This window comes from Chironomus tepperi, unplaced genomic scaffold (genome assembly GCF_022539635.2).
Source record: "Chironomus tepperi strain 1889 unplaced genomic scaffold, CSIRO-AGI_Ctep_v1 contig_123, whole genome shotgun sequence".
Lineage (NCBI taxonomy): Eukaryota > Metazoa > Arthropoda > Insecta > Diptera > Chironomidae > Chironomus > Chironomus tepperi.
The window spans coordinates 468,363-485,681 of NW_027226245.1; the positions used below are offsets into that span (position 1 = coordinate 468,363).

Here is a 17,319-nt window from a genome sequence, read left to right on the forward strand (position 1 = left end):
TTCTACGACTTTAAGCATCTATTCCTTAAAATCAATCATTATTAATCAAATAAATCAAGAAAAACTTTTCGAAGTGAGAAAAAAATTTGCTCCACTTTTTACACTTACAAAATTTAAATACATTAAATCCGTTAATATTTTTTTCTTTACTTTCTAAAACTTTTACTTTATAAAATTATGCAAATGCAATATAAACTCATTTATTCTTCAGAGTAGAACTTTATTAAAATAAAGATAAATCTCTGCAAAAAAAGTTAAAAATTAATTTAAATTCAAACTCAATTCACTTCAATAAAAAGTCAAAAACTTTTTCACCTTTTTTGCCACTGCTTCATCGTCTCTACTTTATTATGAAACTCTTAAAGTCAGAATTTATGTATGCATGGAAACAAAAAAAAAAAAAAAAACTGCACATAAAAATTCAAAGATAATAAACATAAAAGATAATCAACTATAAATGAATAAAAAAAAGTGAAGAATTTTCCAAGATTCAGCGAGAAAATCAACTTTAAAGTCATTGAATTGTTAATGAATTCAGGAATATAAATTGTTTACCATTCGGATGGAGTTGACCCTGTAAAAATATATAAATTGTTATGCATAATAAGTTTCCAAAGAACTCAACTTTTTACCTTCATGAATTCCCATGAAATTAACAATCCATCCAGTTCCAGCAAAATGAACGCTTTGCTTATAATGAACCTTGATTTTACTTCCCGAACCAACAAATATTGCTGGTTTATCATCACCACAGTAACTTTTGATTACGACAAACTCTTTTGAATCATCTTCTTCTAAAATCTCTACATAATCGTTTTCACATGTCAGTTTTGATCCCATGTCAAATACTGTTAAAATGGATAAAATAAAAGTTTTTTTCTTTGTCATCACATATCAAATGGTATGAATAAGGTTATGTGTATGGAAGTGAAACGCATTATTTTCTTGAATGACAAATAAAAATTAGCAAAATTAACGGTCAAAAGAAATTTGAAAAATTAACGGCCAAAAGAAATTTTAAAAATTAAGTCAAAAGGTGTTTGAAAAATAAATTTGAAAAGTCAACGGTCAAAATAATTTAGAAAAATAACGGTTTAAAGAAATTTGAAAAATTAAGAACAAAAATTTGTGTATTTTAACGTACAAAAGAAATTTGAAAAGTTAACGGCTAAAATAAATTTGAAAATTGACGGCCAAAGGAAATTTGAAAATGTAACGGTCAAAATAAATTTAAAATTTAACGGTTAAAATAATTTTAAAAATTAAGAATAAAAATTTTGAAATGAAAATTGACGCACCAAAGGAAATTTGAAAATATAACGGTCAAATAAATTTAAAATTTAACGGTTAAACTAATTTTAAAAATTAAGAACAAAAATTCAAAAATTTTACCGGCCAAAAAAGTTTCAAAAATTAACTGTCAAAATAAATTTGAAAAATCAAGAATTCTGACAAAAAGTCAAACATCCGGACAGACAGACAAAACTCACCCACCAACCATCATTCAATCAAAATATTGCGTCCAAAAAAGGAAAAGATAGAAAGGAAAAAAAATTTAGATGTCATACCAGTAAACTTAAGTGCCATTTTTAAATTCTGTGGGACGGAAACTGTCCAAGTGCAGTCAAAGTTCGTTCGATTATTGCTTGGATATGAAGGACTGCTAAACATTCCACCATAATTGTAGATCTCACCACCACAACCAGGTCCCTTGACTTTCGGTGATGCTACATATAAAATATCATACATTCCACGACCAAATGTATCTGTATTTTTCTCATATTGTACGCGTATTGACAGTTCATTCCCAGTTGAGAATATTGGATTTGGTGTATTATATCCACAAAGTGTATTCAGCAGTGCACCGTTCTCAAAGTCACCATCATAAATTTTCATAAAAGCTTTCTCACAATCATTTTGATAGAACATAAATCGATAGAAATAAAGTGAGATTGTATAGTCCGTTGGCACTTTAATTGATGTCTGACAGGTTTCAGCATTATTATCAGACAAGATGCGTCCTTGAAGGGCTGTGAATGTCCTCGAACAGACACTGATCGCTTTAATGTCCATTTTAAATCCAGAAAATTGATTTTCGGAATTGGAAGTAAACATAATTTTAATTTTTTCACTTGACGAGTAGTAATAGTGAGGAATGACAGCACCGCAGTAGATGTGTGGAGCATTTGGACCTGAAACTCCCATGTAGAATGATGGATTTATCATAAAGCTGTGCTTGCCTTTGTAAATGACTTCCTGACCAAGACCTTCTATAACATACTGGCTGATCTGACTGTCTTCAATCCTTAAACTGTCACTGCTGCAATTATCTGATTCCTCAAGTTCAAATCTTGAGAATGAAATCTCAAAGTTGTTCCTGTATGGTGCCTCAATTGTCCATTCACAACGAATATTTGGTGGATAATTAAGAGAATTTATAGCTTTTGGTGATTCAATTGTGAATGTCTCATTCATATGCATGCTGAAGTTGTAGTAAGGCTTAGATCCACATGGTGATTCTATCATTTGAGCTGTCAATTTGAATCCAGTACTTGATCTTATTGAGTCAGTGACAAATCTGACATAAGCAGCTGGAACAGTCGTCATTACATCATTTGGCAAGTCATGTCCACAGAATCTGCCAATTGACTCACTAAATGGTCCATTTCCATTAAGTATCTCAACATAGTCACAGCTGCAGTTCCAAATATTATCAGGTATGCTTTTGTCGTGTGGCTTGTCAGGATCACAAATGGACAAATGAATCTGATTAAATGTTAATTTAATGACACTTCGTGGCTCAGCTGTAATTTTGAAGATGCATTCAAGGTTATTTCCATTTTGCTGGTTGGTCTTGTCAATCACGTACGTTGCATTATTTTTGGTCAATATGATATTTTCGTCGCACTTCTGTTGGAATGTAATGGATGCCACAAAACCACTATTGTCTCGTACCTGATCTGTTCTTAATTTGATAACAGCCTCGTTACTGTCAATTATAATCGGACGAACTGTGATGTTTCCGCAGAGTCTGGCAAGCCTGAATGTATCATTGTCGACTTTACCTTTAAAGACTTCAACATTATCATAGGAACAGATTTCCGAGTAGTCAAGATCAATTTTGTCAAATTTAATGACAATTTTCTTGTCAGCTGGTGCTGTAATGTTCCAGACGCATGATAAGCTGCCTAAATATTCCCACATGTTCTTGATGTTACCTCTGAGGTTCTTGGGTGATGTGATGACTGTCGAGTTTGTGATGATTCCACCACACGAGTCTAAATTGTATTGCAATTGGAAGCCTTTACGTTCTATCCATTTATCAGTTTTAAGGATCAATGACATTCGTTCCTTGTACCTGTATGTTCCAGGATTGATGGTTCCACAGAATGTTCCAATCTTTACATCCATCATACCAAAGTCCATCATTCTATTTAAGGTGACATTGTCATAGATGCACTTTCCACTTGCCGACTCAATGTCAAAGTCCATGAACTTAAGATTTACGTATGCATCAGGAATTGATGACACAAATGTGTAGTTACAGAGCAATCCAGGTGGATAGTTCCTTGGATATTTTGGACTTGTCAAGAATCTTTCAGTTCTATCGACACTAATAAGTCCACCACATACTTCCTCCCATTCTGCATTAAATCCATCACCGCTGATCGTTTCGTCCGAATGGAAAATGACCTTAAGTCGTGTATAAGTTGAGTTTATTGGTTTTGGTGTGTCACGTCCGCAGAATCTGCTCATCAACTTCCACTCATTGTCCACAAAGTCATGAATCTCAACATAATCTTTGGTACAGTTCGTTGATTCCTCAATGTAGAATCGTCCAGTGAACTTAAGTCCAACTCTGAATCCAGCATCAGCTCGAATTTCCCATACACATTCAGTATTTGCTGGATATGGCTTATCATAAAGTGGAGTTGAGAATTTATTTGTGAATTGATTCAAGATTCCGCCACATCCAAAAGATGACGTTTCAGCCTTAATTTCAAATTGTGACTCTTTGCTGGAACCGATGAAGTTGTCAGTATGATACTCGATGAATATTGATTCCCTTTGGGACAGCAACTGCTCACTGTTGAATTCACTTCCACATAGCTTTATCAGCGATGGACTTGCTGGTGTCGGTCCGTTGTAGATTGTCACATACTCTTGATCACATGGAAGTTTAAGGTTCAATTTGTTGACAGTGATTGCAACACTAAATCCTTCCTCATACTTAATATACCAAGCACAATCAAGGACTGCATAATTTGCTGTATCTTCTGGAAGATTCTTAATTATTTGAGTTCCTGACTTGAAAATTCCACCGCACTTGTGTGTCTTGTAGTTCAGGTTAAAGGCAACTGGACCAAAGTATGAACTTTGTTTGACTTCAACCTTAACATCTGGGAATGGAGATACGACAGTCTTCTTCTGGTCGGTGCTATTTCCACAGATTCTTGCAAGATATCTGTCACTGTCTCTATATGCTGATTCTCTTATAACATTAATAACTGTAGCTGCATATCGACAGTTTGCCAATCGTTTTCCAACTTGTAAATTCGAGAAGTAATAAGCTAATGTTCCTGTATTTGGTGCTGATGGAATGATCGGTTGATCATTACGTGAGTAGCTGCATGAGAATGCACTTATGCCCATGTCAGGTGGTGGAATTATGGAACCTTCAACTTGATTCATGTCACCCAGGCACACTGTGGACTCATCACTTGTAAATTTGATCTTAAATCCACGATTTTGTGATATCATACGGATCCAGGATGTGACCATGATTCTATTGTCACTAGACTTAATGATGCCTGGATTTGTGCTGTTTGTGATGAACAACATCCTGTTGGAATAGTTAAAGTCATTGTAGACGCCGATCCTTTGAGCAAATCTATTGCCTGTATTAATTATGTCAATGTCCAGGAACTCGAGTGCGATTCTCTTTCCTTTCGAGACTGTAATCTTCCATTCACAGAATGCTCTTGTGAGAGTTCTCGATGGATATCCAACACTTGTTATAAATCCTGAATCAGCATTAATTTCACCGCCGCAGCTGAGTTTTGAGGCATTGTAAAACAGCCTGAATCCTCTGTACAGCTTCGATGTCTTCTTGAATGTATTGAATTGTATGAAAATTTCATTGGATTCGCTAATGACTGGACTGGTTGGTATGACATTGCCGCAGAATGTTCCAAGTTCCATCAGACTTTCGCCATTTGTTGCATTTCCATCTGGGACAATAGAAAATATCTTGAAATGATCCTTAGTGACATTGCAGGTCTTGTTAGCGGTTTCAGTGGAATCAAATTCGTCAGTGTCGACAGGCAAGTCCAAGTCGAGAATCGTAACTGTAAACAGATTATTGACAGGTCCAATAATTCTATATTCACATGTCATATTGCTTGGATAAGCACCAGCACCAGGATATTTTGGTGATGTTAGATATCCAATGTCAGCCGTCCTTAAAAATCCACCACAGACACCAATTGACACATTAGCTTTGAATCCATTCTTCGGTTCCGGAATGTCAGTAAAGAAATTCACGCGCAGCACATTCGATTTTGTGTATTTTGTTGCTGGATTTCTACTTCCACAATATAAGCCAATGAGACTTGCTGCTGTTGTTGATCCTTCACGTAGTTCCACGAATTCCTTCTCACATGGATTGCTGAGCGTCAAGTCAAACCTGTCCAAGAAGTCAATCCGAATTGTCTCACCAGCCGGTGCCACAACAATCCATGTACAGTCAATATGTGGATGTGGAATATTTGGATAATTTGGGGAACTAATAATCGACGATGTATATGCAGATGTAAGCGTAACTTGCCCGCCGCATTCATGCTGTACTTCTGTGTATCTAAGTCTGAATGTATTCCTGAATGGCGATAAAGTTTTGTACTTTACAAAGGCACAATTGCCTGATGTCATTGGAATTTCAACATTTTTATCCGTACAATATTGTCCAGTTCCAAGATATGGAGCCGAATCATCATGTCCATTTTTAATCATCACATATGCATCACATCCACCGGTGATATTTTGAATGTTCAGTTCCAAGAATTCAAATTTAACTTTTCGTCCACGACCGACTGTAATATTCCACATGCAGTTCTGCGAACGTAGTCCGGGATTTTTTAACGTATCAAATTCAATGATTCCGTCCGGACTTGTAAAGGCACTGCCACAATAAAGGAATGTAACGGCAGCAAATCCAGTCTGATTTTGGCTATAATCAGAATGAAATTCAACCTTTACGTCTGGAGTTCCATGGAAAGACTTTCGTTCTCTTATGTCCATTTGACATAGTTTTGCAGCCTCACGCCACTTATTGCCAGGCTCACTAAGTGATACTTTAGCATAATCACCAATACAGTCACCTATGTCCTCAAGATCAATATCAATAAATTGAAGAATTGGATGGTATGAAGACAGTCCAGACACAACTATCCATTCACAGTCCATGCTTGAATTGTAACCAAACGGATATCCAGGTGATGTGATGTTTATAAACTCATTGACGTTGTTTAATGATATCACTTCCTTTCCACATCCTTCCATTGTATAGTTTTCAGCTGTTTGATTCCTTTCGACTTGTGTCCATTCAAGACGGAACCGTGACTTACCAAATGCGGAGTGATGAAGCTCTATGTACACAATATTCGCTTCTGATACAAAAGTATCGGCATTTTCATAACAAATTTCATCAGATAAAGGCGGTGCTGTTTCATCATATCCATTATAGACTTTAAGGTATGACATGCAGTCTTCTGGGTCGTCTTCGTTCATGTAAAATTCTTTGAAATCTATTCTTATAACATAACCTTGAGTGACCGATATTCTATAAGTGTAGGCGACTAATCCTCTTTGAAGATATGGATAATTTGGTGATTCAATAGCACCCGATGCTCCATCCAAGTCTGAATGTGATGCGTACTTAAATTTAGCTAAAAATCCATTACTTGCTGACAAATCTCCTGTTTTATATTTAATCCAATAACCCCGGGCATTTGCGAGATTTTTTGTCACTTCCTTTCCACAAAATAGTCCTACTAAGTCACCGTTGGCATCGACTTTACGTATCTCCAAGTAATTTTCATTACAATTCTCTGAGCTGTGGGACGAGACAAGATCCAATTAATTTATTATTTAAAAAGCTTTCAAGTAAGTCATCAAAATACTCACGTCGTGATGTCTATATTCTTGATTTCTAATGTAAGTAAATTGCCAGCACTTGCTGATATCGTCCATACACAATATGTATTCAATGGACTCGATTCGGGATAATTTGGTGATGCGAATTCTCCTTGTATGCTGTTTTTGTAAATTCCACCGCATGCTGTGTCGATTAAAATTCAATGAGATTAATGAGATTGTATTATTAAGTGAGTAGTGGTGATGGTTTGGGAGGATTGCGAGAGTTAAGGCGCTTTGATCACTTAATTCAAAATTTCAAAAGTCGTTAAAAATTCAAAATTTTTAAAACTGTTAAAAATTCATAATTTCTAAAATGGTTGAAAATTCAAAATTTTTAAAACCGTTAAAAATTTAAAATTTATAAACTCATTAAAAATTCAAATTTTTGAAAACCGTTGAAAAATTCAAACTTTTAAAACTGTTAAAAATTCAAAAATTTTAAGACTATTAAAAATTAAAAATTTCTAAAAGGGTTAAAAATTCAAAATTTTCAAAATCGTTAAAAATTCAAAATTTAGAAAAATTGTTAAAAATTAAAATTTTAGAAAACCGTTAAAAATTCAAAATTTTAAAAACCGTTAAAAATTCAAAAATTTAGAAAAATTATTAAAAATTCAAATTTTAGAAAACCGTTAAGAATTCAACATTTTGAAATCTGTTAAAAATTAAAAAAAAAAACCGTTAAAATTCAAAATTTTGAAATCCGTTAAGACAAAACGCACTCAACCTCAACCTCGCATCCATCAAAAATCAGCTATCATGTAATTAATATCCATACCATTATCCAGCACTGAGTAGTGAATATCAAATTCCGATAATGAGCTCATTGATGTTGTATTTAAATACACAGTCAACGTGTTTCCATGACTAACAATAGCTGGTGGTATTTTTGATCCACAAAATTTAACTCGTTCAGCACCGAGTGATCCAACATCGCCTTCATAGACATGAACCCTCGAGAAACATTCCATTTCCATATCAAAGAATATTCTCGAATATGTAAACGTCAATGTGACATGTTTTGATGGATCACTGGCAATAAATGTCCAATAACAATCAGTTGAATCACCAGTTGGTCTATAGATGATTTCACCAGTATCATTGGCAATGATTCTTGATCCACAACTGACTGAGAAATTTCCAATAAAGCCTTTTGCATTAATTGTTGCATCACTGATTAATCGGACAACAAGTTCGTTCCTTTTTGATGTAAACTTAGTGACATTGAGTGTCTCAAAGCCTCCACATCCTTTAAACAGCACTTCATTAAAGATTGGATCAACAATTTCCAGCACATCCTTTGTACAGTTCGGGCTGGTCTCAATATCAAAATTAGTCAAGCTGGAACGTCACACGATGTGCAAAATCTGTCTTAATTTTCCATTCACAATACTTATTATTATCATAGTTCTTTGTTGGATATGATGGTGTCTTAATGACTCCATTTGTTGCTATGAAAACACCACCGCAATCTGATACAACACTTTCGTACGTGATATTGAAACCTTTCTCATTATGCGATTCATCCGATTCAAATTTCACAAAAGCTTGATGTCCATCAATTGTAACGACCAATGGCTCTCGTGTACTCTCACATACTTTCATAATTGTATTGTTAAAGTTTCGATCGTGAGCAATAAGCAATGAATCAAATTCACAGCTTACAGACTTTTCCATTTCCATGCTTTGGACTGTCAGATTAATATTGTATCCATATTCAACAGCAATCTCCCATATACATGTTATTTCATTTGTATAGCGTCGTGGATAATTAGGAGATGTAAGACTACCGGAAGGATGTGTCAATTTACCGCCGCATCCTTCATTATACCATTCGAGACGAAAGCCTGTGTTGACTGCTGCTGGATCTGTGTGGAACCTGTGAATTAAGAGGTGGTGGTAAGGCATGAATTAGATTTGAAGTTTTTGAAATTTAAATTTTAAAAAGAAGTTAAAAGCTGTTAAAATTTCAAATTTTATAAAGCCGTTGAAGTTTGAATTTTAAAAAGCCGGTAAAAATTTTCTGAAATTTGAAAATTCAAAATTAATAAAAGTAATTAAAATTTGAATTTTTCAAAACCGTTAAAATTTAAATTCAAAAGTCACTAAAGTTTGAATTTTAAAATTCCGTTAAAATTCAAAGTTCAAAAAGTCACTGTTTAAATCCGTTATAATTCAAATTTCAAAAACTCAATTAGTTTGAATTTTAAAAAGACGTTAAAATTTAAGTTTCAAAAAGTCACTGAAATTTGAATTTTAAAAAGTCGTTAAAATTCAAAATTCACAAAAGTTTGAATTTTGAAAATACGTAATATTTAAATTTCCAAATGCCGTTAAAATTTAAATTTAAAAATTCCGTTAAAATTCAAATTTTTAAAAACCGTTAAAACACAGTTCCCCAAAAACACAAAAAATAATCTTAAATCTCAATTTTCTTCCAATTTTCCCCATATTCCCAAATAAATATTAATGGCATAATTACATAACAACAACTGCATCAGTTGTACTATTGCGAATTTCCGGTGCTTTATTACAATAAGTTTTCAATGTTTGCGTCTTTTTCTCTTTTGCCTCATAATCATAATCATAAATAGTCACATAATCATATTTGCAAATGTGCTCCTTGGTTTCATTATGATATAGATTATCATTTTCCAAATTAAAGTGAGAAAATTGCATGTTAACTCGATTTCCTTTTGACACTTTAATTGTCCATGCACAGTCGAGATTGTTTGGATAATCTTGTGGGAAATTCAATGACTCAATGATTCCCGTATCTGATTCAATCGTACGATTACAATTTGCCGTGTATTTAATATGAAAACCTCGTCCGGAATGAGACTCATCTGTATTCATACGTATCAATGCATGATTTCCGCTTGTCTCAATATGAATCGGATGGTGTTCACTTGAGCAAAATTTACCAAAGCTTTTAGCACTGGCATCAGTACCATCAAATATTTCCAAAAAGTCATATTTACACTCAGCATGCTGCTCCAAATCGAGATCCGAAAAGACAATCTGTATTGATGAGCCCTCGTTCACTGATATTCTCCACTCACATTGGGAATTTGGTGGATATGAGACTGGATAATTTGGACTTTGTATTGCACCTTTTGCATTTGATAAGACACCGCCACATCCGAATGTTGTTGCATCCCATTCTATCTCAAATCCCTTACCATTACGACTCGAGTCGGAGTAGAAGCGTAAAAACAGTTGATTGCTCATTGACTTGAATGGCGGTGGGATTTTTTCGCCACAAAATTTACCGAGAAGCGGAGCTAGTCTGAGGAGATGAAATTAAATATTAAAATTAATATGGAGTTATTTGTCAATGACGTCCATCATTTCAGTTCTGCTTAGACTATCTTAGGATATAATTAGTAGAAAGAGATACCTAGTCAGGCAACGACTGTTCTTATGACTAGGTCTAGAAAATGCATAAAAGAATGTGAAATTCAACCCGAATTCAACTCCACTTTTCCCTAGACCTTTAAGTCGATTGCCCGAATTCTTAACCAACTAGACCATTACCGCTTTTTCGCTGCTGATATCAATTGGAATTTGCCTTGATGTGTATATGGAATGGCACCAAACATAGAAGCTTCATTTGGTATTAGAGGTTTAACGGAGCCTTAAAAGCTTCCTGACGGAGCCTTCTTCATTTTTGTCGCTCGGAAATGATCCAAGCAGAAACCATTCCAAAAGAACTTATCTGACAACTGTGATTAAGGAAATACATACATCGCAAGATGGACGTCATCTACAATATCCTCAAAAACACTAGGTTTCGAAAATTCCATGCAAGTATGCGCATAATGTTTGCAATAATTGTATACAAGTTTTAGTATTTCATGCAAATTCCAAGTAAATGCGCATACCTGCATGAAATTGTCGAACCCCTACAAAAAACAACTTACTTAGATCCACCATTTCTTATCTCTAATCCATCAAATTTGCATGCCTCATGAGTTTCCATCTCAAAATAATTAAAAGTCAATTCAACTTGATATCCATTTGGTGCTGTTATTGTCCACTCACAGTCTTTATTTGAGAAATAAGTTGGTTGACCTGGACTTCTTATTTTACCTCGTGTTGTGTAGAAGTTTCCACCGCATACTGTAGGATTGAATGTAATTAGAGGGGATGAGTTAATAATAAATTTAGGAAGTAGTCCTGAGGGGTTTGATGGATATTCTGTATACCTATAGATGCAAGACTTAGCATAGAATTACATCCAATTAGCACACATTTAATGACTGTCTATATGGATGCAAAGTGGATACATGGCCAAACCGACCAGCTACCAAGCAGCTTCTATTGTCAGACAGCAAGGGCAAAGCTGCATGAAAAGGAAAGACAGGGGAGAAGGGAGGGATTAGGATGAACCTCATGATTACCCCCCACTCAGTCAGACACCACAAACATGTGCTAATCGGTCCAGATTTTCCAACCTTCAAAAATCCACTTACATTTCGACGACTCAATAAAATTGAATGTTATTGTAAATCCATCCTTGGATGTTGACGAGTCCGAGACGAATAAAATTGTTGCCAGATTGTCAATCGTTGTTATGACTTTCGGTGCATTCGATCCACAAAACGGTCCAATTTGATCACCATTACCAGATCCATTATTGAAAATTTTAATGTAGTCATACTTGCATTGCGTGTCAAGTTCCAAATCAAAATTTATAATATTCATTTGAATGACATATCCTTCGGGTGCTTGAATGAGCCATCGACATTGAAGATTTGATTTGTAAACATCCGTTGCCGTGTCCATTGGTGGCTTGACAACCTCCTTACTGTCTTTTATTAAACCACCACATTCAATATCAACAAATGTATAGTTTGCCTTAAAACCACGTCCAAATACAGATGAATCTGATGCAAATTCAATGTGCATGTGATTGAATGTTGATGTGAATATTCCAGGCTTATTGTCACCGCAAAATCTTCCAAGTCGTGTTGCATTGTCAGCCTTACTGCCATCAAATATTTGTAGATAATCAAATTCACATGTTGAGTGTTGCTCAATATCAAAATCGACGACATTAAGAACAATAACTTTTCCCTGTGGTGCAACAATATCATATTCACAACTTCGATCACCTTCGTAGTTGTTTGGATAGTTTGGTGATTGTATGATTCCTGGTTCAGCTGTATATATACCTCCGCAAACTGTCAAGCGATAAATGTTTTATGAATTTTTAATACTTATGGATTTATGGCAGCAAATACTCACTCAATCGATATTGCATTTGGAAACCGTCATCGGATTGCGACCAATCTGTAGTAAATCTTACTGTCACGACGTTTGTTTGCGATATTATGACTGGTGGCTTTTGGGTTCCGCAGTAACGACCAATTAAGGTGTCATCGTCGTTTATTTCTGAGCCTTCAAAGATCTGCAAGGAGTGAAATTGAGGTTAAATTGCTTGAAAAATAATGAGGGGCAATCAACTTTCTATGAAATATTCAAAGAAAAAGTTTCGAGGGGTATGCAACTACATCAAAGTTAGAGCTAAAGTAGCTTTCTTGTAATTTAAGCTAACCCCGAATTTACAGCCATGCATTAATATTAGAACTGGATCATCATCCAGAGGGGCACGCAACTACACACCTACAACCCATGGAAGAAATTCCGAGGGGTATGAAACTATGCCAAAGTCACTATAGTTATAGCTTTCTTGTAATTATTTAGGCTAAACGCGAATTTACAGCCATGCATGATTATTGGATCTGGATCATCATCCAGAGGGGCATGCAACTACACACCTACAACCCCAAATTCACTCAACTTACCTCAATCCGATCAAACTTGCATGTTGAACTCTCCTCTAAATTAAACTTTATAAATTCAACTCTAACTCTCGAGTCCGTCGGCATTCGAATGACATAATCGCATACTAAATTATTCTTATAGCCTCCAGTTACAAGATCCGTAGGTGATGATAGGTCACCTCTTGGGGCAGTAAATACTCCACCACAACCAGGTATACCCTCAATAACCGAATATGCAATTTGAAAACCAGAATCACTTCCATCACCATCGGAATGAAAATGTATTGTTGCTGTATTTCCAGGTGTTAATACAGGCGCTGGAATTGTTGAATTACAATATTTCCCCAAGCTCGGCGTTTCAATTCCCACACCACTATGAATCTCTAAGTAATCAAATCCGCACGTTGCATGAGACTCAATCATTAAAGTATAAAATAGAAATTGTATCCGCTTTCCAGGTGGTGCAAAAAATTTCCATTCACAATCTCGATTGATCGGATAGTGACCAGGTGCACCAGGCGATGATATTGTTCCATGTCCTGTTACATTCATCTCTTTACCGCATTCTGTGTATATTTTTGGAAAATAGAAAATTTTTGCGGAACATTTCAACATAGAAATGAAAATGAATTTTAATGAAATCTTTACAAAATGCAGCATAGCATACATACCCGGAGTTATTGATTCCCACGATAGCTCAAAGCCTGCATGTGCTGTACTATTATCGGATCTAAACCATAAATACAGTTGATTGTGAGTGCTCATGATATTTCCGCCATTTGGCAGTCTTGTCATGTTACCACAAAAGCGACCGATCAAATGCGATGCTGCTGTACGTCCATCGTGAATCTAAATGGATGGAAATGTGATTAAGATCTATTTATACTTAAGGAAAAGGTTGTAAGTATCAGATGAACGTGCAGACATTTTGCTGCATCCAACACAGAATGTACTTTGAGTATCCATGGCACTTCCAAGAATGTCTTCATTCCTTAAGATTAATTAACATCTCACCTGAAGCCAATCATACCGACAGTCGGTCGTAAACTCAATCTCAAACTTTTGGAATGTGATATTCAATACTTTCGTATGATTTGTCTTGATGAGCCATGCACAGCGTGAATTATGATTATATGTTGCAGCCTTAGAATCAGCTGGAAAAGCAAGTGTTCCATTTAGTGAATTTAATACGCCTCCGCATGTTGATGCTTGATTTTGACATCTGTTTCCCGTGAAACCACGCGGGCATGTACAACGTATGAAGCTTGAGAATCTCGTTGTTGTACAATTTCCACCATTTCGGCATGGATTTGGATCACATAGATTTGTCGTACGGTCACATAAAGGTGGATTTGTTCCCGATGGACATGAACAGTATGCTGTTGTACCATTTTTTATGCATGTACCGCCATTTTTACACCATAGATGGTCACATGGATCAACTGCTTGCTGTACACATCCATTCTCACCATATCCACTGCCCGTATAGCCAGTTTTACAGATGCACGTCGGGGGTGAATTTGGATATTGATAGCATACAGCATTCGGACTACAAATGCTACCATCCGTACATTGATATAGACGTGATGGATTGGGACGAGATGATGGCAAGCATGTTTTACCATCTCCTTCAAAACCAAATGGACAACTTCCACAACTGCGGTCAGGTAGCAACAAAATAAAAAATAAATAATAAATTTAATACTTAATGACCGCAACAATGGAAATACGAAACGATAATGAATTGAAATCTCACCGGTATGAACCTTTAGTATTTATACATTCAACTTTAGGTGATGTGCTACAACCGCCATTATTTTCTTCGCATTCATTTATGTCAATACAATAGAAGCCATTTCCCGTGAAGCCTGTCGGACATGGACTGTATTTAAAGAAAATTGAATTAATATTCTTGAAGAGAAAATTTTTTTTTTGCTGTTTATTTATTCAGGTATGATGAGGGAATTGAGAGTAAGGATGGAAATTTGTTTTGGGTTGTAGACGAATTGTGGCGCATGAATTTTGATGTTGATGATGCTTTGCGTTGGTGGATTTTGTAGGTTAACATGCAGGGGCATAAACAGGGGGGTTACATTAGGAGCACGAGTCATTGGGGGTACAAGCCGTATGAGGCACTGGTTAAAAGGTTAACATGTACGCCGTCTGTTAATAAACCAGAAGGTGTAATCGGGAAAATTCAGCAAATTGAATACTTTCTTGCGAAAAGGGGAGGGGTAGTGAGGTAATTGACCCTAATGCCTCCTTGAATACTCCTATGTAGGCTATGTAATTGAATAGATGCAAAAAGTGTTGCTTTTGGGAGATTTTACCAACAATTTCAGAAAAACAAATTTTTTGAGAGGGATTGGAAGGGTTTGACTCCCAATTCCTACTTTGAATACGCCCCTGTACTGTAGACTTGTAAAAAGAGGAGGTTGATTTAAGGGGTGTATTAAAAGGATAATTTCAGAAAACAAGGTTATTTCCGATGACAGAAAAGGGTAGAGTTGACCTCCAAACACCGCCTCCTTCTTGACTACGTCCCTGTAGACTTTGCAATTGCAAAGATGTTCCAAATATGCTAAATTTTGACTAAAAATGTCAAATCTGTAGGCTAGATACCACTGACACTATAGAGCTATGTACAGACGTTCTTTAAACGAAACAATAAGCCCCCGTGCACCTCAGCCAAGGAAATAAAGAAGTAAGCAAGCAAATATTATTGCCATTTCTGAGAAGTCTGTGCTTACATAACAGAGACGTAAACCTTGTTAAAAAGTTCAAAATCTGAGCAAGTGTTACAAAAGAATGCTCTAACCCTCCTATCGAATATACTGCTCAATACAATCTACTCCCTCAATTCAAACAGACATTATTTGATTCACAAACTTCAAGACCGTCTATCAGTCAAACAATAATAATAAAATTAAGCAAATAATCATCTGTGCTTTATGAAAACCATAAAGCAACATCAACAAATATATATATATTTCCTCTTCTTACCCACAAACGAAAGATCCAGGCGTATTAATACATAAAACTGGCGGATCAACAGAGCAATGTGGTTTCATATCCGAACATTCATTAACATCTTGTGTACATGCTTGACTATTATTATCTTTCCTCCATCCTTGCATGCAAATACACGAATATCCATCTTTATTATTGTCTGCTATACAACTACCATGTCCACATATTTCCATTTGTGGTACTGACAGACAATCCACTTTACGTCGATTACAATTTTTTCCCTTCCATCCATCCATACATGAGCATCTGGTTAAATGAAATGAAAATTATAAAAAAAATCATATAAAAAAATAAATTTTAATAATTCACAGACTCATAAGATCCAGGAGTATCAATGCATGTGGCACCATTTTGACATCCGAGATCTGTTCCGACATATTTTGAGCATTCATTAACATTATTTGCACATTGTGGACCTTCCCAATTCTCAGGACATTCACAACGATATGTATCGAATACATTAAAGCATGTACCGCCATTTTGACATGGATAGCTCTTGCAATAATCTCTTATAAGTCGTTCCGTTAAATTAGCAACACGCTGCTCGAGCGTTGATACACGACGTTGAAGTCGTCCAACTCCATATCTGTCAATTGATGATGATGCTGATGCATTCGATGAGACATTTCCACTTTCTAATCTTTCGATACGAATGCTTTGTCGACGGACAAGAGACTTTAATTTAACGAGATCTTTGGCTAGAGTCTCTAATGTCTGTGAATTTATGTTGTTTTGACTATTGCCATTGGTGACATTTGATGGATTTAATGATGACAAAATGTCAATGTTATTTACAAGGAATCGACTACGTCCGTTCAATTTGATTGAAATATTCTTTGATTCTGCAGATTCGAATATCAGATTTCCATCATTCACAAGAATTTTTGGTCTGTAAATACACATATTAAGGTATGAAAAGGCAATTTCGGGGATGTAACTGAATTTTAATTACTGATCATCGTAGAGTTGCGATGTTGTCAGGTTTAGAAGCAGCAAAATTATCACAAAATTCCACAAAATCATTTCATTTCACTTTGGAATGTTCACTTATTTATTGGATATATTTACTAATGCACAGAATAAATCACTTTGAAGAGTTGAAGGGCTATTCAGCATATTTATACAATTTCATTATCAGAGGGCGTAACGGCTCGTATCTACTCATAAAAAAATGTGAAATTTGATATTTGCTCATCTAAAATATTTTTCGTGGTGAATTTTTTTTTATTATTATTGAAGAATGCAATTTCAGTCTTGTCTAGACGCTGGTGCTGGACGTTGTTTGAGAAAAAAAATTTGATTAATG

General features: G+C 35.4%; 1 protein-coding gene across 1 annotated transcript; it reads right to left on the bottom strand.

The window, feature by feature from the left end:
- Positions 1-328: 328 nt before the first annotated feature.
- On the bottom strand, positions 329-17,092 carry LOC139087464 (cubilin homolog). Its single transcript, XM_070636269.1, is given in 17 exon segments — positions 329-574; positions 633-848; positions 1,569-7,111; positions 7,183-7,336; positions 7,973-8,528; positions 8,530-9,073; positions 9,677-10,483; positions 11,118-11,316; positions 11,670-12,380; positions 12,445-12,607; positions 13,005-13,549; positions 13,655-13,832; positions 13,998-14,640; positions 14,740-14,865; positions 15,987-16,259; positions 16,327-16,902; positions 16,966-17,092. Coding segments are annotated over 17 exon segments (11,328 nt in total). The 5' UTR covers positions 17,037-17,092; the 3' UTR covers positions 329-551.
- Positions 17,093-17,319: the final 227 nt, after the last annotated feature.